Below are 24,488 nucleotides of genomic sequence, written 5' to 3'. Positions count from 1 at the left end.
TTTCATCCATTTGCATCAAATTACTCTTCCGATCTTCTTTTTTCTAAAAAATGGTGAAGAAAGAGGCACCGAAGAATCCGGCAGCGAAGAAACCGGCAGCGAAGAAACTTGAATTCGACAATTCCGTCGCTGAAATGGCTGTTGAAGCTCCTCGAAGGCGAGGAAGAAGGCCAAATGCTGTTTCTGAAGAAATTCCTGGTAATTCGAACTTATTTTTTGTTTGATTTTGAATTATTGAAATGTTTGTGGTTTTTGCTGAAATTAGGTTTAGTGTTTTATGCAGTTACTGTTTCAAAGATATAGTTACCTTTTATTTGCTGTTTCTGAAGAAATTCCTGTTAATTCGAACTTATTTTTTGTTTGATTTTGAATTATTGAAATGTTTGTGGTTTTTGCTGAAATTAGGTTTAGTGTTTCATGCAGTTACTGTTTCAAAGATATAGTTACCTTTTATTTGCTGTTTCTGAAGAAATTTCTAGTAATTCGAACTTATTTTTTGTTTGATTTTGAATTATTGAAACGTTTGTGGTTTTTGTTTGAAGTTACTGTTTCAAAGATATAGTTACTTTTTATTTTATGTTACGAAGTTTTTAAGTGTTTTTATTAGTGACTGGTTTGTTCGTAGTTTTTTAGAGTAATTATATTTTTAAAAGGTTACTATATTTCTAAAACAGTAACTATGTTTTTAAAATAGTTACTGTCTTTTTAGAAAGTAAATTAACTTTAAAATAAGAACTATGTGTTATAATTAGTTACTATCTTTTTTAGAAAGTAAATATAACTTTAAAACAGTAAATATGTGTTATAAATAGTTACTGTGTTTTTAGAAAGTAAATAAACTTTAAAATAGGAACTATGTGTTATAAATAGTTACTATCGTTTTTAGAAAGTAAATATAACTTTAAAACAGTAACTATGTGTTATAAATAGTTACTATCTTTCTTAAATGTTATTATAAAATTAAACAGTTACTATGTCTAATAAATAGTTACTATCTGATTTAAATGGATACTCTATGTTTATGTATTTATTATATTATTTGAAAGGTTACTATATGATTTTATTGGTTACTATGTGATTGTAATGGTTACTATATAGTAATATTTTGTTTTATAATTGTTTTGTTTCAGTTGCTAAGGAATCTGTGTCTATAAAGAAGAACAGCAGTCCGAAATCAAAAGCAATTGCGCTTGTATCTGAAAAAGAACCAATTGAAGAAGAACAACCTAATCAACTAGTTTTACAAAATTCTTCTCTGGTTGACGTTCCACAGCCTGAATCTCATCAACTTCATTCACAAGTTTTGAAAGAAGTTGGCGCTGATGGCCTGCCTATCGTGTAAGTGTTAGTTTAATTTAGTTAATTGTTCTAAATAGTTACTATATGTTCAAAATAGTTACTATGTTCTAAATAGTTACTATATTTTTTAAAATAGTTACTATATGTTGTAAACAGTTACTATATGATTCCAAAGGTTACTATATGTTGTAAACAGTTACTATATGATTCCAAAGGTTACTACATGTTTTAAATAGTTACTATATGATTCCAAAGGTTACTATATGTTTTAAATAGTTACTATATTTTTGAAATATGTTCTAAATAGGTTCTATGTGTACTATGTTTACAATAGTTACTATATGACTTTAAAGGTTACTATACGTTTTAAACAGTTACTATATGTTCTAAATAGGTTCTATGTGTTTACAATATTGACTATATCAAAGGTTACTATATGTTCTAAATAGTTACTTTATGTTTTAAACAGTTACTATATCTTCTAAATAATTACTATATGTTATAAATAGGTTCTATGTGTACTATGTGTAGTATAGTTACTATATTATTTGAAAGGTTACTTTATGTTTTAAACAGTTACTATATTTTCTAAATAGTAACTATATGTTTCTAATAGTTACTACATGTTTTAAACAGTTACTATGTGTTCTAAATAGTTACTATATGATATATAAAGCTGACTTACTTTCATTATTCATTTTTTCAGGTTTAATTTTGATACACAATGTTCAGGAGGATCATTGTGTAAATTAATTAAAGACTTCTCTCCTGATCAAAAGGCAGCTGTTCAAGAGATAGGGTTTGGAGGATTGTTAGGCCTTCAATTAAGTCGAAAAAACACTCAGATGATGTACTGGTGCATCAAGTGCTTTGATGGTGTGATTTCTCTGTTTACAATCAGTGATTCCAAGCAATTTGAAATCACTGATTATGATGTGTACGATTTGTTTATGTTCCCCCTTTCTGAGCTGGAGGTTGAAGGGGTTAAACGTGGGCGCAATTCCACTAATCCTGATTTTGATTTGAAGATCAAGTGGAGAAAAGAGTTCGGTTTTGAAGAGGTCAATGCTCAAATTCCTATAAGGTTGCTTGAGGACAAGATTAAATTGTTGACAGATGGTGGTGATCTGTTTAAACAATTATTTGTTTTTGTTGCTTTCTCTACATTTTTTACTCCAACAGCCAATAGGACTGTAGATTTGAGATTGGCTAAGGCTTTGGAAGATCCTAAAATGATTTCCAAATACAATTGGTGTAAATACGTTCTTGACGTATTATGTGAGGAAACAGTGAAATTTAAAAATAGTTTATTGAAAGGCAAAGATCAAAAGACATTTGGAGGCTGTGTTGTGTTTTTGCAACTTGTGTATTTTCAGAGGATTAAGTTTAGGAATTCCAGTGGTATTCCTGATCAATTACCTCTTATTCAGCATTGGACATCGAAGATGGTAACCGATCGGATTCATGCTGAAAATGCCAATATGAGTGCATTATATGGTTCTGGTATATTGGAGAAGGGGAAGTATCCAATTTCCAAAAAGTTTGTTTTTGTTGATGGTCAAATAGATTTGACCCAAATCAAATCTATTTCGAAAGAAAATGAAGCAGGCAGCAGTGGGGGAAGAGCTGAACAGCCCTATGTTGGGCGTCGAATTCCAAGTCGGCGTCCTAGGATTCTTCAGTTTGAAATCCCTAATTCTCATCCTACAGATGAAGAAATTTTCTCTAAAGCCACTGATGTAAGTTTATTTTATTATTGATATATTTGTCAATATATAGTATAGTTATTTTTTATATGCTATAGTTATCTTTTATACACTATTGTTATCATTATCTTTGGTTTAGTAAATGTAGGTATATATAGTTATCTTTTATATTCTATAGTTATCTTTTATGTACTATAGTTATCTTTCATACACTATGTTACCATTACTTTGTTTTAACAAATAGTAACTATATGTTTTAAACAGTTACTATATGGTATAAATAGTTACTATATGTTTTATGTACTATAGTTATCTTGTGTATACTATAGATATCTTTTATATACTATAGTTACCTTTTATTTACTATAGTTATCTTTTATTTTCTATAGTTATCTTTTATATTCTATAGTTACTTTTCATATACTATAGTTAACTTTTATACAGTTATCTTTATATACTATAGATACCTTTTCTTATAATATTTTTTGTATTTTTAGTTAAATTTTCATATTATGTTCCATATTTAAATTTATGTATTTTGTTATTAGGATTTTCATGGTCAGTGGTTGTTGATGAAGAGAGATCTGGATGTAGTTTCAGCCATCCATGCTGAAGAGCTGTTCAAATTAAAGGCTTCAATGCCTTCGCAGAACCATGGCGATGATATTTTGGAAAATTCCACTTATCAAAAGATGGTTGATGAGTTGGTGGAGATTCATCAGTTGGTGAAGAATCTACCAAATGGTTGGGATGACATTTTTGGTTCAAGTAACAATCCAGTTGTTACTGCTGCCCCTCAACCTTCTGTCGTTGTTCCAACTGAGCCTGCAGTTGTTACAGCTGCTGTTGTTGATGCAACAACATCTACCGAAGCAATTATTCGAGAAGTTGATCCTAACACTCAAATAAATGCAGTTCTTGATTCTTTGAAAAGCAAAGATAAAGAAATTACGGAGGATAATGATGAAGAAATAGAAGAATATGAGCGCGTGTGGGCTGGATTTCAAAAATGCATCATTAACAACCATGCTGTATCAAGAGTGAATGTCAGTGTCTATGGCATAGAGGAAAATGTGATGTTTATGTCTCCGTTTATGATAGCATTTGAAGATTTAATGAGGCATCTTCCAGCATTTGTTCAAGAAGCTGTGGACTTTGCTGCTCTGACTGATGGAGAGGGTATTTTGACTGAGTAAGTAGAAGTTTTCTCATTTAATAATTTATAGTTACCTTTCAAATAATATAGTTACCTTTCATATATTATAGTTACCTTTCATATAATATAGTTACCTTTCATATAATGTAGTTACCTTTCATATAATATAGTTACTTTTTATTATTTATAGTAACCCTTCATATAATATAGTTACCTTTCATATAATATAGTTACCTTTCTTAAAAGTGAAGTTGTTGCCCTAACTTTATAGTAACCTTTCATATAATATAGTTACTATTTGTATACTATAGTATCCTTTTGTTTACTATATTTACCTTTTATATTCTATTGTTACCTTTTATTTATTATAGTAACCTTTATAATTCTTCTGACATATTTATTGTTTCTTTTTATGTTTTTCAGTGATAAAGTTATAGAATACAATCATTTTATTGCGGTAGGAAGAGATGACATGTGGACCCTTCCTTCCACATTTGATATTCTTTTGGTTCATATTGAAACTTGGGCTTTTTTATTGAATGAAAATGAAAGGAATCCTGCTGGTTCTCCTCAGAAGCTGTTTTTAGGTGGCACATATTGTGTAAGTTATATTTTTAATAATATAAAATGTTAATTATTTTAAATTTTTTTGGCCTTTGTTTAATTTTTCTTTTAATATTGATTTGCAGAAATATGTTGCTGATTTGATTGAGAAACCAGGCAATGAAAAAATCTTGTCTGAATTGTGTGTTTGTCTTAATTATGGTGTGAAAGATGTAAATGGAGTTCAATCGTTGAAAGATTGTAATATGGTATGATTTATATTTTCTTTATATAACCATATTATCTTTTTTTTTGTCTCCTTTCTTGTAGTTGTAATCTGTTGTTTTTTTTTTTATATAGATTTTTGCTCCTGTTCTGATTGAAGACCCGAAGCATTATTACCTGTTTGTCATTAGTATGAAAGACAAAAGTGTCTATTTCTTTGATAATATGCTTTTGGAACCAAAAGAGATGGAACAAAGGAAGAAAGCTTATTCTGTCTTGGTAAGTTTTTTTTATAGTTACCTTTTTTTGTTGTTGTAGTTACTCTATAAATGTTATAGTTACCTTTATATTAGTCTTTCTTTTTTAGAGGAACTATATTTTTGACAAGGTTACTATTTGTTTAAAACAGTAACTATGTTTTTTAAATAGTTACTATCGTTATAAAATAGTTACTATATGATTCCAAAGGTTACTATATGTTGGTAATGGTTACTATATGATTTTAATGGTTCCTATATGATTCTAATAGTTACTATATGATTTTAATGGTTACTATATGATTTTAATAGTTACTATATGATTTTTAACCAACTGGTAATAGTTACTATATGATTTTAATAGTTACTATATGATTTTAATTCTTACTATATGTTGGTAATAGTTACTTATGATTTCAAAGTTATTATATGTTGATAATACCTACTATATGTTTTGTACAGTGTTCTTCATTGGAAAAACTACTGAAAAATATGGATAACATTCATCATGAAGATATTAAAAGCTTCAAATTTATCCCGGTCGGTGGTAATTGGAAGCGAGGTGCTTATGACAAAGACTGTTGTGTCTATTTGATGATGTTAATGATGGTTTTTCATGGTGTTGAAACGGTACAAGATGGTGTTGGGATTTTTGACTTTGATCCCTTGGCAGATGTAAGTTTTTGTGTTAAAAATAATTAATGTTATTCATATTTTTCTTTTCATTCTTTATAGTTATTGTTTTGTTATCATAGTTACTGTTTTTATTCTAATAGTTACTGTTCAAATATTTGCAGGAAGATTTCAGGAAGTTTCTCAGGGCTTGTATTTGTGGCACCATTGTGTTGTCAGATTTGAATTGTTACAGAGATGAATATCTGAAACGAATGGTTGCATTCAGGAAATACAGGAAACAAGATGTTTTGGATGCCCTAATTAAACAAAGGGAAGAGTTGACGCAGAAATACATGAATGATGCTTCAAAAATTGAAATTGTTGCAAGAAATAGTTCAGCAAGGAAATCCAAACATGTTGAAACAGAAGATGAAGCTGAGACAGATGTCAATGTTGAAGGGAAAGGACGTGGCAAAGGCGGGAGACGCACCCGAGGAGGCAGACACGGGAAGGCACGTGGACGAGGTGCTTCACGTGGTTAATAATTATTGCTGAAAAAACAATTTAATTTTTTGTGTTTGTATGTAGTCGAATTACTACTTAGAATGTACAATTAATTCTAAGTTTGATATAGTTACTCTCAATGATTTTTAATTGTTTGATATATGAGAGTAATTATAACTTTTGCAGTATTTGTGTCATATTGTTCAATTTACTTATTTTAAATATAGTTTCTATTTGAATGAAATAGTTACCTTTCTTCAAATATAGTTACTCTTATAAATTTGTAAGTCATATGATTGCATAACGAAAGTTACTATATAATCAAAATAGTAACTATATTTTATATAGAGTTACTATATGTAAAGAAGGGTGACCACTAAATGTGAAGAGTTGGTATATATAAAAAGTGAATAATTTTGTGTATAAATTCAAATAGTTACTATCTTACAGATATAGTTATCTTTAATAAGATACAATTACTCTCTTTTTTATGGTATTTTATTTTTGAGTAACATATAGTTACTATAAGTCATTTTGATTGCATAAAAAACGTTACTATATTTTTTTAGAATAGTAACTATATTGTTCTAAGAGTTACTATATTTTTTAAATAGTAACTATATTTTATAAAAAGTTACTATATTGTAAAAAAAGTAAGTATATTTTATAAAGAGTTACTATATTATCAGAATAGTAACTATATTTTATTAAGAGTTACTATATTGTCAAAATAGTAACTATATTTTATAAAGAGTTACTATATTTTCAGAATAGTAACTATATTGTATTAAGAGATACTATATTGTCAAAATAGTAACTATTTTATAACGAGTTACTATAAATAAAAATTGTGTGTTTATAAAGAGTTACTATACTGAATGTATAGTAACTATGTATTGTAAAGGAGAACTATAGTATAAACACTCAATAAATTTGTTTAAAAATGTTGAAGTAACTGTATATGATAATAAAACAAGAACATCACTAAAATAGTTGTTCTTTAGGTGTAAATAATTGAATATTGGGTGTCTTGGATCCAAATTCTTTGTGTTTCTTTTTTCCTTTCTTTGATGGCTGCTTGTAATTGTCATATTGACCCTTTATTCTCTGAAGGAAATAATGCCCTTGGTCCAAGTATGCATTCTATGTTAAGTCTAATAAATGCGGTTCAGTATTAATTAACAAGTTAATAATTCAGTGAGATCAAGTGAGCTGAATGCCTAGCTAGAGGCCGCTTCAGTTCAAGTGGAATTAATGATATTAATCCACAGCTTACTCTTGACTGAACCCGTAGGGTCACACAAATAGTACGTAAACGGATCAAGTATTTAATGGCATTAAATACTCCATCTATGAATATTCGGAACCGACGGATCTTGGTTTCAGTGGGAGCTAAGATCGTCACAGGCAAGAAATGAATACTCCGGAAACGATGATATTGCCGGAAACGGAAATATGGATCGTATCGGAAATATAAATATTATCCAAGTCGTAGATGTTGCCGGAAACGGAAACATGGTACGTATCGGAAAATATTATCGGAAATGGAAATATTGCCAGAATCGGAAATATTGCCGGAAACGGAAATATTGTCAGAATCGGAAATATTACCGGAATCGGAAAATAATTCCGGAAACGGAAATATTAAATATTTGTTCGAAATGGAAATATTCCGGAATCGGAAATATTAAATATTGTTCGTATCGGAAATGAATTCCGGAATCGGAAAATTTAATCGGAAGCGCATCGTACGAATAAGCATCGGACGAGGCCTGCCGGACGAGGCCCAGCACGAAGCCAGGCCATCGCCCAGCAAGCCAAGCGCGCCGCACAAACAGCCACGCCAGGCCCAGCGCAAGGCCAGGCCCAGCAGGCTGCGCAGCGCGCACAGCGCGCACAGCACGCGCAGCGCGCAGCGCGCGCGGGCGCTGCGTGGGCTGCTGCTCGCGCGCACGCATGGGGCCCATCGTGGCTGCCGTGCGTGTGTGTGCAAGTGTTTGTGTTCGTGCACGTTTCCTAAAACATGCAGAGTTCGGTTAATGATTAAATTCCTAATTCTATTTGATAAATTAATTAAATCAGAGTTCTTGTAGGATTCTAGGTTTAATTAATTTGTATCTGAATAGGATTTCGATTCCCTTTTCCATACCCCTATAAATATGAGGCTAGGACTCACAATTTATAAGAAGTTTAAAAGTATTCAAAAAGTGAGTTTTTGAGAGAAAATTAAAACACACATCTTGCTCATAAAGTGCCGAAATTTTCTAGTATCTTAAGGGCGATTCTAGTTGGTCAATCTTAAGGCGGATCCGGACGTGCTGTGGACTATCTACGGAGGGACGACACTTGGAGTCCTAAAGACTTGTTCTTGTTCGGTTCGGGCGCAGCTAGGGAGGGCACGCAGCAAAGAGTATGCATCTAAATTATGCTATATGATTATGTGTAAATAATATGTTGTCCTGGGTTAATGGTTGTTTCCGCATGATCTATGTAATGTCATATGTATCATAACCTAACAGTGGTATCACGAGCCCCTTATTATTTTCATAATCTATAATTGCATGAACATGGTTAAATATTACAAATTTGCAAGAATTAAAAGGGGTGATTAATTTTCGTAATTGTTAATTAATTGCAAATTGCGTTTATTTAATTATACGTACGCAGTTTTTCGGCAGTTTCTTCGTTACTCATCCAAATCGAGTGATTTTTGTGTCAATTTCGCATGTAAAAGGCATTCTAAAATTTTGACAAAAATAGTGTTTTTCTGCCGAACCCAGAATTCTCAAATTCGAAGCCTAACTATGACTTTTCGAAGGTTTTAGTTTTTCGAATGCAAAATTTCGTAAATTTAAGATGTTAAATTAAATATTTGCGATTCTTGTTGATAAATCTTGAATTTTTGATTGACCTACTGCATATGTTTAACAAGTTTGAATGCCTAGTCTTGTTAATTATGCAATCTAATTTGTAATTATGATTAATTTGTTGAAAATTAGAATAATTTAGAATTAATTTGATTTTCATAATTAATTGTAATTTAATTAGAAACCTATGATTAAAAACCACCATAAAAATTGTAAATTTATGATAAATTTTAAATTTTTATGACCTAGACTTGAATCCATAACAATCGGAAATCAATTGGATAATAAATTTTCGATTTTTTCGCCCTAAAATTATGAAATTAATATTATTTATTAATTTGTCATTAATTTTAAATATAAATTTTGAATTTTTATGCGATTCGTTCATAAAACTTGCACGCACGAAGCAATGGACGCTTCGTGTTACCCTTAAGGGGTGTTGTATAATGCGGGCATGCGACGACGAGCAAGGGAGCTCGTCGCCCGTGCGGCACGAATGCAATGAGCAAGGGCGTAGTGCACGAGCACAAGGCAGCAGCCCTGCCTTGTGTCGTGTGCCACGAGCAATGGACGAATGGGCATGGGCGAAGGGCGAGCCAAGGCAGTCGCGTGTGGGCAGCAAGCGAGCTGCGCCACAACGCGCGCTGCCTCGCACAAGAGCGCGCAGCCTCGCGCGCAGCGAGCGCAAGCTCGCGTGCCACGAGCGCTGCGCCCAGCATTGCTTGCGCGCACAGCGAGCGATGTCGCCCGCCCAGCGAGCGATGTCGCGCGCCCAGCGAGCGATGGCTCGCGCGCCCAGCGAGCGATGTCGCGCGCCCAGCGAGCGATGTCGCCCGCCCAGCGAGCGATGTCGCGCGCCCAGCGAGCGATGGCTCGCGCGCCCAGCGAGCGATGTCGCGCGCCCAGCGAGCGATGTCGCCCGCCCAGCGAGCGATGTCGCGCGCCCAGCAAGCGATGGCTCGCGCGCCCATCGAGCGATGTCGCGCGCCCAGCGAGCGATGTCGCGCGCGCACTGCGAGCGATAGCTCGCGTGCGATGAGCGCTGGCGCGCGCAGCGAGCACCAATGCGTACGGAGGCTTGCGATGGGGATGCAGCAGCTATGCGACGAGCGCATGGGCTGCGCGCACATGGCCAGCAATGGCTGTGTGCGTGCGGCCCATGGGCGTGCAACGCGTAGGGTGTTTGCGTTACGATTAAAGATCGTTTTGAATGTTTAATTTGAAAATTTCAGTTCACGTAATTTTAATTAATTTTAAAATTAATAATTTAAATTATTTTCTTGGATTTTAATTTTGAATATTGTAATTATAATAAATGTTATTTATTCTAATTATTTTACTAAAATTAAAATCATGAATTAATTTAAATACGACTGAAATTAAATTAAACTTTTTTGGATTCAATTATAAATTGATATGAGCTTTAAATTTTAATTAAATTTGTATGTTTCCGGTTGGACTAGAAATACATTTTTATGTTTAAAATTAGTAAAGCATATAAATTTATTGGTTTAAGTGGGAGCGCTTTTAGTCATAAACTCTTGATTAGGTCTACAAATCCTTAAGGTTAAAACAACTTGATTAGAATTAATAAAGGACTGAATAATTGGTAGATTATTGGTGCCCTTGATTAATTGCTGCAAATGTTTACGTGATGCATAATGTGTTTTACTAACCAGCTATGTGGGCCATTCATGATAATGAATGGGTGAATGGTATATATTGTATATGTACTGTTTTGCAGGTTATGAAGTGACTAGTATGGCCCAAATAGGATAGAAAATATGGTCTGCGTACCATTAATTTGAATGTAATTGGTCTAAAGTACCAAAGTTATTTTTCAATTCAAATATGGTCTGCGTACCATCAAATAGTTGTAATTAGTTATAACTTATCCTATTTGAAGAAAATGGTGCCTCCCACGGAGATTTTCAAGACGGACTTTGAAGTCAAAGCTTCAAGATGAAGTCGGGCCATACTAGATCACATTTATCTTATGCATGTTTTAAGTTATTTATTGTTTTAAATATGTCTTAAAATGCATGAGATCAAAAGCTTGATTATGTTGCATGATTAAGGATTTTAGTTCACTTAAAATCTAACCAACATAGTAAGAGCCTTAAGTTCCAAACTTAAAAATTGAGTTAAAAGGTGCCATGCCAAAATATACACTTGCTTGGATATCCTTTACATCAATCTAGTAATAGTTTTCGCTCAGCGAGGTGTTACTTATTGGTCCTAAAGGGGCAAGGTACACAAATAATTGTGAGTACATGTTAGTTTTGGTGAAACTCAACGATATAAGTAAGGAGTCCTTTTATGTCGTGGCAAAATCGATAGGTTTACCTAATAAGTTCTTAGACGTACCTATCAACCAAGAATAGTTTCTAGACTATTAGCAAAAGGCTTTTGCTTACCTAAGATGTTCTAGGATTAAGTCGACAAACTGTGCTTAATTCTTCAATGATTTTAGGATCTTGGAATCATTTTATTCACACCTGCCGGAACAATAAAATCGAATAAAATGCTAATAACTTGTTTGAATTGCATGGTTGCTTTAATTTCAAGTTATTATTCATGATAAATGTTTAGACTTTGCATGCTTCAATGTATGTTTTAATTATTGTTTATAATTAAATATCTTGCACTGCAATAAATCCTTTTAGAAAGGTAACAGTAAATTTCCTCGATTGGTAGTGAATCCAAGAACGATTCACGGAAATGAGAGAAAGTGAGCAATTTAAAATGTACGTTTCTTATATCGACTTTTATGGTTGTTTTCGAGTATCAAAGTCGAATGGCAAACCGATTGGTGCTTGTGAATTCAAAATACAATGTGGTTTTGAGATCATAAAGCATTGAGTTTAAACGCTCAGCTTTACCAATGGTTAACAACCTAAAATCCTTTTTCCATTTAATTCTCGAATGAGTCTAGTTCCTAGACATTCGAATAGATCGATGCTTAGAGAACTTTAGAAGCTTCTGGTAAGATCATCTAGTTGAAACAGAATATTCAACATAAATTAAAATGGTAAAGAACCTTGTTGGTGACATTGGACATGTCTAACAAAGTATAAAAGTCAACACTAAAGAATTCAATTCTTAAGACTATAAGAAAGGGTACAAGAAATAGGAAAACGAGGAACAAATGAAAGGAATTTACGATTCCGTTTCTACCTATATGTTTATGTTTAAAGAGAAGTGACCTAGCAATCAAACTTCCTTGGTATCATATACCGCTTGAGGTTCTTACTTCGGTAATAACTCAAACAATGGAAGCTAGGATACACTAATGACCTACAAGTGGGAAATGAAGCATGGCATTGCTACATTAATTGTAGGGTCATCTAGTTTGTTTTAAGTCCTTTCAAAGGCTGGAACTTAATGGCTACTTTATTCCATAATCAGCATACCTAAATTTCTGTTTCAAACACAAAAAGACTCACATTCAGAAGAACAAAAACAATGTTTGTTTGTTTATTTGAATGAAATGGTCAATTACAGGTTGAGTCAATATGCTTGATTAAAACAAACAACTCTTTAAAGAACTTTACTAAGGTTCAAATCAAACCCTTGATTTGAGTTCCACTAATCTTTGGCATTGTTGCTTAGACCATATCAATAAGTTAAACTTCAAAAGCTCTATTTTGATGGACTTTTGAAAGTTCATTGATTTCTAGATCAATTTAAGACGACTAGTCTTACTTGTTGAAAGTAACAAAAGATATGAACTATTGTTAGAACGCCTAGACAATAGAGTTCAAAGCTAAAGAAAGATTTTATGACTTTATTATTTCACATGGATTTGAGTGAATATAGGTTTATTTACTCAAATGTGATATAAGTTGAATCTGTTTGGCTAGTTCAAAGATTCAGAAGTATAAAATCCACTTGGCAAGAAATCATAAAGATCTAGGTTAGATCATGTTGATGATTACTTGAGACCAAATATGATCATCAATGATTGTGTGTTGTAATTTCACAATCTAGGTCCATAAGATATGGCATATCTAAGTTGAAATGATCGAAGTCGATTAGTACTTGATTCGATCAATGATGAATCATAAAGACTTTTCCTATAATTTCTAAAACAAAATGCTCAACTACCACCAAACTAAACCAAATTCGTCAAAGCTTTTGAAAAGTAATTTCAGAATAACTTTTCATAAAATATCTAGAGAGTTGCAAAACTCAGTGGGAGCTTAGTGTTTGTCATTCGACAAACTAAGGCCCAAGTCTAGATATATGTTTCATTGTGATTTATTCAAATGAGACACAAGGGTATTGTTTCTACCACGAATTTTTGAGAACATAATGTTTGTTTGCTCGGAATAATGTCCTTTTGGAGATTCGTTTCCAAAATGACAAGTGGGAGAAAATAGACCTCGAAAGTCTTCGAGGCAAACAACAAACATAAATGGACATTCCGGAGGCTTTTCGAAGTGCTTCAGAAAATCCGAACTAATTCTTTAAGGACTTTAGAAGTGGCTTTAAAGAATAGACTTCTCTTAGAAGACTTTACAAGTGCTTCAAAGAGAACAGAATATTCAAAGGACTTTCAAGTGGCTATTGATATTCTGTTGTTTGATGTTCTATACCCAAGTAGGCATAGAGTTCAAGTCACTGAAACTATGAGATTCTTCTATAGTGAAGAAATATGGAGTTCAGGTCCCTGAAACTATGCAATTCTTCTATTAGATAGTGAAGAAACCTACAACTTGCAGTCAAACTATTATCATGTAGATTAATGAGTTTGTGACTTGTAAGAAAGCTATGACGAAACCCAGATTCCCTAAAATGGTTAGAGGCCATATATAGACTCAAATGTTTTAAATGGTTAGAGGCCATAAAACATACTCAATGTTTTGATGACAAAATTGAAATTTTGTTGATTTGCAAGAATAGTTTCACACCTATTGGTTGCAAGTTTGTTTTAAGGATAAAAACCATCAAACATGGAATTGTGTTCACACACAAAGCTAGATTAGTTGCTAAAGGTTACAAGCAAATTCATGGCATGGATTGTGTTGAAACCTCATGCAAAATCGTAATGCTTAAGTCTATAATTCAAGCAATGATTGCATATTGGTACATATAGCAATTGGATGACAAAACGTATTCCTCAATCAAAAATTGGAATAAACTATGTACATGGTATGTCATAGGAATTGTGGATCCAAATAAATGCTTGAAAAAGAAAGCTAGCTTATGAAATCTAAGTACAGATTTAAGCAAGCAATTGGGAATTAGAAATGTATTTTAGTGAAACTAATAAGTATTTTAGTTTCATAAAATGTACATGATTCTTATAGATATATAAGAAGTTTAGTGGGAGTACATAAAACTTAATTGGTCCTATGTGTATCACACACATATCTCTCTATTGTGAAATAACATTCAAATGCTAATAACTTAGGTTTGAAATTATTCATCAATGTTGGACCAAGGCGAAACTTAGTGCATACTGGGTATTAAGATCTATTTACAAAGATCTTATATTAATGTTTTAGATTAAGTAATGGCATTTACTAAATCAAACACGAAAGTCTCCATTGGAGATATTCGACCCATGTGAATAAATCTAAGTAAAGGATGTTTGAACTATGTATAAGCATTTACTAAGTTAAACATCAAAGGATCTAAATAAGATTCTTAACCTATATTATATGTCAAAGAATTTAGCTGAATTTAGTATCTACTGAAACTAGATAAGCTAAAGTTACATGAATAGAATTCAATTGGGAATTATTCTGCAAAAGAATTTATCATGTATGATATAATATGAGGATCGCCAAAAACGTATCGTATGACTTTAGCCATGACGAACATATACCAATCTCTATTGATCTAAGTAAAGATCAACTAGATTGAGATCAAGAATACTTATGGTACTTGAAAAGGTACATAGGAATAGTTCTTGATTCAAGGAAATAAAGATATTCTAAATATTGATGCTACACGCATAAACACTGGCAAAGGATCAAGCAAGACCCTTTGGAGTTAACCATTGATAAGGACGAGCTATAGAGCATCGTGTTTAGAAAATGGCAACATGGGTTGGAGACCATGAGTTGTTGCGTGGGAAATTAAAATAATAATTTCTATGTTCTAAGATATAGTTGGAGAATCTTCCACATATCTATGAACTGCCTGGATAGGTAAATCCAAACAAAGCATCACTAGCAACCTATACAGTTGAAGTAAAAGTAATTATTGCCTAAGAAGCAATAAAACAGGGTTGTTTAAAGTTCTTCACTGAACTTGGGTAGATCACCTGTCTGCTGGCTTGATGGTTCTTCATTGAAAAATGCGTAGAACCACTCTTGAAGCAAGAAAAACATCTGCTAACTTGATGGTTCTTCATTGCAAAATGAGTATAACCACCATCGAAGTAAGAAAGACTAGATCACATAATAAACAAACTCGAAAAGATCTTATCATCATATCTCGAAGAATATTCGATGAAAAGGATATTAAGATTGGCAAAGCATGATAACTAAACCTATGCAACAAGTGAGAAGCAACACTCACGTTGTAGCACTGGAAATCAAGCATAGCTTTGAATTCCATGAATTGTTTTAGAAGATGGGTTTGAGGCCCATGGTTATAAAACATTGGGGTTGAACATTTATCATATATGAAATGTATTTTCATATTCCATTTAATCTTGGTTTAGTATTAAATGATGAGTCCCTTCAAATTTGACGATATATTCAAGATAGACTGTAAGGACCAGTCCTGTGACTAAGAAATGTCTATCAAGTGAACTTGAAAGTCAAAGGTTGAAAATGGTCCCTATTCGGAGTTTTCTATAAAATTGGACGCATAGAAAACGTTAGACGATTAGAATGCAAGATGACTAGTAGTTCTGTTTCTTGAACTATGTGGACATGGCAATGTTATAATCATTTGCATAGATACTTACTTTGGGAAGACTAGTATCGGACAAGACCTATGAAACTTTACTGTAAGAGATGAAAATCTGTCATAAGTAAATTTCATTAAATTATTAGACACTAAATCCTCAATACCTGAGTGATTTGAGATTACTTGTTTGAGAACTGGTTGCTTTGACGTTGACCAACCGTCGCACCGTAAAAGGAGGCTATAAAGGCAACGCTCAGGTAATCACCTATCAAACGAAGTCTAATCTCAAGATCGCAAGATTGGGATTGTTCTCCCATAAATCGGGATGAGATGCTTAAAAGTTGTACAAGGCCACTCGGAGAGCTAGAAACTGTGAAATGCATGGCCGTGCTCGGATGAATCATAGGCTATGATTATCTGTTTATTTGATCAGTTGAACTCTGAAACCGAGGAACACCTCTGGACATAATAAGGATGACAACTCTTACCTTATGTTCAAGAGCAAGCATCAAGCGACAAAGGAATTAGGAAATGCACACTTGTCCCTAAGGACAAGTGGGAGACTGAAGGAAATAATGCCCTTGGTCCAAGTATGCATTCTATGTTAAGTCTAATAAATGCGGTTCAGTATTAATTAACAAGTTAATAATTCAGTGAGATCAAGTGAGCTGAATGCCTAGCTAGAGGCCGCTTCAGTTCAAGTGGAATTAATGATATTAATCCACAGCTTACTCTTGACTGAACCCGTAGGGTCACACAAATAGTACGTAAACGGATCAAGTATTTAATGGCATTAAATACTCCATCTATGAATATTCGGAACCGACGGATCTTGGTTTCAGTGGGAGCTAAGATCGTCACAGGCAAGAAATGAATACTCCGGAAACGATGATATTGCCGGAAACGGAAATATGGATCGTATCGGAAATATAAATATTATCCAAGTCGTAGATGTTGCCGAAAACGGAAACATGGTACGTATCGGAAAATATTATCGGAAATGGAAATATTGCCAGAATCGGAAATATTGCCGGAAACGGAAATATTGTCAGAATCGGAAATATTACCGGAATCGGAAAATAATTCCGGAAACGGAAATATTAAATATTTGTTCGAAATGGAAATATTCCGGAATCGGAAATATTAAATATTGTTCGTATCGGAAATGAATTCCGGAATCGGAAAATTTAATCGGAAGAGCATCGTACGAATAAGCATCGGACGAGGCCTGCCGGACGAGGCCCAGCACGAAGCCAGGCCATCGCCCAGCAAGCCAAGCGCGCCGCACAAACAGCCACGCCAGGCCCAGCGCAAGGCCAGGCCCAGCAGGCTGCGCAGCGCGCACAGCGCGCACAGCACGCGCAGCGCGCAGCGCGCGCGGGCGCTGCGTGGGCTGCTGCTCGCGCGCACGCATGGGGCCCATCGTGGCTGCCGTGCGTGTGTGTGCAAGTGTTTGTGTTCGTGCACGTTTCCTAAAACATGCAGAGTTCGGTTAATGATTAAATTCCTAATTCTATTTGATAAATTAATTAAATTAGAGTTCTTGTAGGATTCTAGGTTTAATTAATTTGTATCTGAATAGGATTTCGATTCCCTTTTCCATACCCCTATAAATATGAGGCTAGGACTCACAATTTATAAGAAGTTTAAAAGTATTCAAAAAGTGAGTTTTTGAGAGAAAATTAAAACACACATCTTGCTCATAAAGTGCCGAAATTTTCTAGTATCTTAAGGGCGATTCTAGTTGGTCAATCTTAAGGCGGATCCGGACGTGCTGTGGACTATCTACGGAGGGACGACACTTGGAGTCCTAAAGACTTGTTCTTGTTCGGTTCGGGCGCAGCTAGGGAGGGCACGCAACAAAGAGTATGCATCTAAATTATGCTATATGATTATGTGTAAATAATATGTTGTCCTGGGTTAATGGTTGTTTCCGCATGATCTATGTAATGTCATATGTATCATAACCTAACATTCTCTTCTTACTCTTTCCTTTAGTATTAGCACGATCAGGATCAAGCACAATTGTTATTTCAGAATTAGTTGATTCCCCGTCTTGTGTTTCTCGTTGTGCTTCAGCTTTTGCCTTTTCTTGTTCTGCTATCTTTGCAGCTTCTTCTTTTGCCTTCCTTTCTTCTTCCTTTTTTATGATTTCATCAACTGCTTTATTATCCATTTTAAACTTCTCCTCGATAAATTTTCTGGCCTTTGCTATCTTATGCCCTTTCAAAATTAAGTTATAGTATCTGTGGTATAGAGTTTAAGTGTTAAGTAAAATATCAACTGTAATTGTAAATATATGAAAATGAACTAATGTATATTGAAAAAATTACCTTCTGATCATATGTAATCTCCAACCAGTAAAATTGTTGATTTCACCTTTCTCCCTTTTTATTGTATCAACCCTTTCCCATATCTGTTTCTTTGCATATCTAGTCCATCTTGTTGTTATGTAACGATCTGGAATTTTATTGATTGAATGTAAATGCAATATTCTTAAACAATGGAAGCACAACCATCCAGATTCTTCAAAGTTTTTGCATGTGCAAGTGACGGTTGAATCTTCCATTTTGTATTGAACTTCTTGCCTTGATCCTGTTAGATTATTTACATATAATGTAATATTATTCAAAAGAACATCTACTCTAAATATTAAATAAAGATTTATAGTTTTTTTTACCTCTTATTCCTTCTATCCACACTTCAAAAAACACTGTTCTTCCTACACTTCCCTTGAACATTGTACTACTTGCCACAGAAAGCTTGAACTCTTCTTCAAAATCACGGAAAGTGTTATCGTGTATACATTTGCTGCCTGTTTTAATATAGCACTCATACTTAGCTCTGAAGTTGGTATTCCCCTTGTACAGTCAAAGTCGTCTTTTTCTTCGGTTTTTCTCCATCGATTTATTGTAGCTTGAAAAATACTATAGAACTCTGTTAATGTTGTACTTTTATTTGCTTTAAAACCAACAGCATGGTTTGTACTTTCACTTCTTTGTGAAGAAAGTATACCGGCAGAAAAAAAATCTTTACTTAAAGCTGTACACCATTTTTCTTTAAGACCATACAATCTGTTGAACCAGTCATCTTTTTCCAGCTTAAAAGTGTTGATCATAGATTTCCAAGTTTCTTCAAAATCATTTGGTGTTATACACCCACTTAAACACTTGTAGAATGCGTTTTTGAAGTTTTTATCAGACTTCAATAAACCAAACCTACTGTTTGCATTTTTACTCAAGTGCCACAAGCATAACCTGTGTCTTGAAGAAGGAAAAACCTGAAAAACAATAATGAATATATATAGTTCCACAAAATAGTAACTATATTTTATAAAGAGTTACTATACTTTATAAAGAATTACTATGTTGTCAAAATATTAACTATATTTTAATAAGAGTTTCTATATTTTCAAAATAGTAACTATATTTTATAAATAGTTACTATATTGTCAAAATAGTAACTATACTTTATAAAGTGTTACTATAATTTCAGAATAGTAACTATATTGAATTAAGAGTTACTATATTGTCAAAATAGTAACTATATTTTATAAAGAGATACTATATTGTCAAAATAGTAGCTATATTTTATAAAGAGTTACTATATTGTTAAAATAGTAACTATATTTTATAAAGAGTTACTATATTGTCAAAATAGTAACTATAATATATGAAGAGGTACCTGTTCTATTCCAGCAGCAATAGCTGCATCTTGATCAGTGAAAATTGATATAGGGTGCTTTCCTTCCATAGCCTTCAGAAAAGTTTCAAACACCCAAACGAAAGATTCTGTGGTTTCATCCCCAGTGAAAGCACAAGCAAACATTGTGTTTTTCCAATGGTTATTGATACCAACAAATGGAGCACATATGAGATTGTACTTATTGGTTCTGAATGTAGTATAAAAAACTAGAACATCTCCATATATTTTGTAATCTTCTCTCATCATAGAATCCCTCCAAAATAGGCACTCAACTTTTCCTTCAGCATTGAGTCTTACTCTGAAAAAGAACTCGGGATCTATTGATTGTATGTCATACAGTTTGTTCACTAGTGTTTGTGAATCCTTGCCATCAATTTGCTTCATTTTTAACTTGTAGCAGTAGTTTAGATGATCAATCATCGTATGACCTACACAGTCGTCTCCGCCAGTTTCTGTTGACATATACCTATAAGACTCCATTGGTCTTAGACCACATTCTGACATTGCCTCAATAGCTTCTTTTTTAGGTTCTGTCATTTGTCGTTCCGATCGGTGGAGATAATTACTTATTTCTCTTGTCAATGGGTGATTATGTACCACTACATGCTTTTCTATTTCAAAATCTCCATTTTCATTCTTCTTTGCAAATATTTGAGCTTCACATTTTGTTCTTGTTATCATAACCCTCTTTCTCCTTTCTTTCTTTTTTGCATCTGATTGATCATCTTCATTTTTGAGTTCTTTGTTTTTAGGAGGGTCTCTTATTCCAGCAGCAGAGCAGTAGAAGTATTTTCCATTAACAATTGTGGTTCCTTCTTTATATCTATTCTTCCCTTTTCGTACACTAAAACCAATAATAGCAGCATGTTTGCAATATAGATCATAAATCTCATCGGTTGTTTTCCTTGCTTCTCCAATTAAACTGCCATCTAATTCTTTATCAATGTTTTCTTCCTGCTCATTATTTGGATTTTCAAAGATGTTGTGGTTTGTATCAATTGAATGTATTATTAAACCTGTACAAATACAAATATAGTTATCATTAAATGTGATAGTTACTCTTAATATTTATATAGTTACTCTTTATATGTTATAGTTACTATATAATTAACATAGTTACTTAAGATCTATTGATTGTTATAGTTACTCTACAGTTCATATAGTTACTCTTTATTTGTTATAGTTACTCTATATTTAACATACTTACTTAGGATCTATTGATTGTTATAGTTACTCTACAGTTAATATAGTTATTCTTTATATGTTATAGTTACTATAAGTTAAATGTAGTTTATTGCTTATATAGATTATTTCGTTATGTGAAGTTACTCTATAATTAATATAGTTACCTTTCATAAATTATAGTTACTTTATTATAAATATAGTTATCATTATATGGGATAGTTACTCTTCATTTTATAAAGTTACTGTTTATATATTATAGTTACTCACAGTTAATATAACTCCTTTTTATATGTTATAGTTACTCTACAGTATATAGTTCTTCTTTATATGTGATGGTTACTCTTCATTTTATATAGTTACTTTTTATATGTTATAGTTACTCTATATTTAACATTGTTACTTAAGATCTATTGATTGTTATAGTTACTCTACAGTTCATATAGTTACTCTTTACATGTAATAGTTACTCTATATTTAACATACTTACTTAGGATCTATTGATTGTTATAGTTACTCTACAGTTAATATAGTTATTCTTTATATGTTATAGTTACTATAAGTTAAATGTAGTTTATTGCTTATATAGATTATTTCGTTATGTGAAGTTACTCTATAATTAATATAGTTACCTTTCATAAATTATAGTTACTTTATTATAAATATAGTTATCATTATATGGGATAGTTACTCTTCATTTTATACAGTTAATGTTTATATATTATAGTTACTCACAGTTAATATAACTCCTTTTTATATGTGATAGTTACTCTACAGTATATAGTTCTTCTTTATATGTGATAGTTACTCTTCATTTTATATAGTTACTTTTTATATGTTATAGTTACTCTATATTTAACATTGTTACTTAAGATCTATTGATTGTTATAGTTACTCTACAGTTCATATAGTTACTCTTTACATGTAATAGTTACTCTATATTTAACATACTTACTTAGGATCTATTGATTGTTATAGTTACTCTACAGTTAATACAGTTATTCTTTATATGTTATAGTTACTATAAATTAAATGTAGTTATTTCTTATTTATATTATTTCGTTATGTGAAGTTACTCTATAATTAATATAGTTACCATTCATAAATTATAGTTACTTTATTTTAAATATAGTTATCATTATATGTGATAGTTACTCTTTATTTTATATAGTTACTGTTTATATATTATAGTTATTCACACTTAATATAACTCTTGTTTATATGTGATAGTTACTCTACAGTATATAGTTCTTCTTTATATGTGATAGTTACTCTTCATTTTATATAGTTAGTCTCTATAGTTTATAGTTACTCTACAGTTACTATAAGTCCTGTCTATATGAGATAGTTACTCTACATTAAACATAGTTTCTCTTTGTATGTTATAGTTACTCTGCGTTAAATATAATTCCTCTTTCTATGTTAGTTACACTACTGCAATTATAATATGTTAACTATATCAATATAACAGTTACTATATATATATTAAAAGATACTATATCATACCTTCTTCAATACATTGATTTGCAACCATAACTTGCTGAGATGTGCCTTCATCTTCATCTTCAACATCATATACTTCTCTATGATTCTCTAAGTTTTCTAAAATAATAATAATTACTCAATGAGTATGAAAGTTACTATAATTTTCTTCATAGTTAGTTATTAGGATTCGAATATTACCGTCATAATTATACAATTTTTCTTCTATTGCGCGATTTAAATCGATATTCAAATCGATTAAATCGTCCTCCATTGTTGAAGCTCGAAGAGAGAGAAGCTGTTGGAGGAGAGAGAAGCTGCTGTAGGAGAGAGAAGTTGCTGCTGGAGGAGAGAGATTTCAATTTTAGGGTTTCGCGCATTCTGTTATTTTGGAACACGTGATTTCAAACGGTTCAGCGCTGCAAATTACCTAATTACCCTGGTCCATGGTAACCTTAATGGTGGACCGGGTCCATGCAAGCGGAATTGTTATCTAAAAACATCTAAAAAGTGAATATTACAAAGGATTTTTTGGATAAAACCACCTTTTAAAGTTGCCACTTTTGAAATAACCACCTTAAACTTTCTCCGTTAAGGAATCACCACCTAATGTTAACTTCCGTCATAACTTCTGTTTGTGGGTCCCACATCCAACGGCCATCTTATGTTTTTCCTCTTCTTTTCCTTCCTTATTCCTCTTTATAATCTCTTCCTCCATTAACGCACCTTGGTAAAAAAAAATCTCCAAAATCCGCAAATTCACTCAATATCTCTACCATTTTTTCAAATACATTTCATCAAGAAACAATTTTCAGCATTTTCCCTCTATTTATCAGCATGGTGTGCGTAGTTAAACATGTAATTTATGCTTAATTGAAATTAGGGTTCTTCAGTTGTAGATTTTGAGGGTTTTTCAAATTGGGGATTTAAACTCAATTGATTGCCACAGGTTGATGGGCCACGTAATTATTATTATTGCGGAGCTCCTGTGTATTTTCTCAGTTATTCATGAAGCCTACCATATAATTTGGATTTTGACCAGCAATTTGCATATAAATACAGCAAGATTTGTAGGTTTATGTGGCTAACAAAAACGTAATTGGTAATCACCTATGTATTGAGAGCTTTAAGCTGATTTATGTCAGAAAGAATTGGTAATCACCGTCCTATAAAAATGACATATTTACCAGTGAGTCCATGTGAGATTCAGAATCATCGGCAAATCCTTCTAACCCTACTCAAATGAACATACTGTTAGGTTATGATACATATGACAATTCATAAATCATGCGAAAAAACCATAAAGCCAGGAAAGCATATTATTTACACATAATCATTTACTCCCTCCGTCCCGGAATACTCGACCCGGTTTGACCGGCACAGAGTTTAAGGGACTTGAATTGACTTATTTAATTTAATAGGTAGTAGTTGATAGTGGGGTATTATTTTAATGTAGTTAGTGGAAAATGTGTAAAGGGGTGGGGATGGGGAGAGTAGGGGTTGAATTTTTAATTATTTTTTGTATGGAGTAGGGGGTAGGTGGGTTAATAAGGGTGGAGTGAGAAATAATATAATATTGTTAGAATATTTCCATTTTTAGAAACAGGTCAAGTATTAAGGGACGGCCCGATAAGGAAAACAGGTCAAGTATTCCGGGACGGAGGGAGTATCATAGAATAGATGCATACATGTTGCAGCGTGCCTTCCCTAGCTGCGCCCGAACCGAACAAGAACAAGTCTTTAGGAATCCAAATGTCGTCCCTCCGTAGATAATCCACAGTACGTCCGGATCCGCCTCAAGTTAGACCAACTAGAATCACCCTTAAGGTGCTTAGGAATTTCGGCTATGTGTTTGCAAGTGTATGGCTGATTTTTCTTTCAAAAACTTACCCTTTGAATACTTCAATCGTACCTGCAAATAATGACCCTAGGCCCTTATTTATAGAGGTATGGAAAAGGAACTGGAATCCTATTAGGATACTAATTAGTTAAACTAGAATCCTCGTAGGACTCTAACTAATTAATTTTATCCTTTTAGGATTAGGAATTTAATCATCAAACAAATCCTATACAATTTAGG

General features: G+C 32.9%; 4 protein-coding genes across 4 annotated transcripts; 2 read left to right on the top strand and 2 right to left on the bottom strand.

The window, feature by feature from the left end:
- Positions 1 to 34: 34 nt before the first annotated feature.
- Positions 35 to 5,213, top strand: LOC130472180 (uncharacterized). The gene is made up of 6 exons (XM_056842667.1): positions 35 to 198; positions 1,131 to 1,338; positions 2,006 to 3,038; positions 3,554 to 4,197; positions 4,585 to 4,762; positions 4,851 to 5,213. Exons 1-6 carry the CDS (start codon positions 51 to 53, stop codon positions 4,977 to 4,979), a joined length of 2,340 nt encoding a protein of 779 aa, XP_056698645.1. The 5' UTR covers positions 35 to 50; the 3' UTR covers positions 4,980 to 5,213.
- Positions 5,122 to 6,343, top strand: LOC130472179 (uncharacterized). Its single transcript, XM_056842666.1, has 3 exons — positions 5,122 to 5,208; positions 5,649 to 5,861; positions 5,984 to 6,343. Exons 1-3 carry the CDS (start codon positions 5,122 to 5,124, stop codon positions 6,341 to 6,343), a joined length of 660 nt encoding a protein of 219 aa, XP_056698644.1.
- Positions 6,344 to 7,229: 886 nt separating this feature from the next.
- LOC130472178 (protein FAR1-RELATED SEQUENCE 1-like) lies at positions 7,230 to 18,608 on the bottom strand. The gene is made up of 3 exons (XM_056842665.1): positions 18,373 to 18,608; positions 18,013 to 18,285; positions 7,230 to 7,260 (listed from the first exon to the last, which is right to left on the bottom strand). Exons 1-3 carry the CDS (start codon positions 18,606 to 18,608, stop codon positions 7,230 to 7,232), a joined length of 540 nt encoding a protein of 179 aa, XP_056698643.1.
- Positions 18,609 to 18,761: 153 nt separating this feature from the next.
- On the bottom strand, positions 18,762 to 20,281 carry LOC110783539 (protein FAR1-RELATED SEQUENCE 5-like). The gene is made up of 2 exons (XM_056842664.1): positions 19,724 to 20,281; positions 18,762 to 19,319 (listed from the first exon to the last, which is right to left on the bottom strand). The coding sequence occupies exons 1-2, from the start codon at positions 20,279 to 20,281 to the stop codon at positions 18,762 to 18,764; spliced, it is 1,116 nt and encodes a 371-aa protein (XP_056698642.1).
- Between the last annotated feature and the right edge of the window lie 4,207 nt (positions 20,282 to 24,488).

Source organism: Spinacia oleracea, chromosome 4 (genome assembly GCF_020520425.1).
Source record: "Spinacia oleracea cultivar Varoflay chromosome 4, BTI_SOV_V1, whole genome shotgun sequence".
Classification (NCBI taxonomy): Eukaryota; Viridiplantae; Streptophyta; class Magnoliopsida; order Caryophyllales; family Amaranthaceae; genus Spinacia; species Spinacia oleracea.
This window is presented reverse-complemented; position numbering and strand designations above follow the sequence as displayed.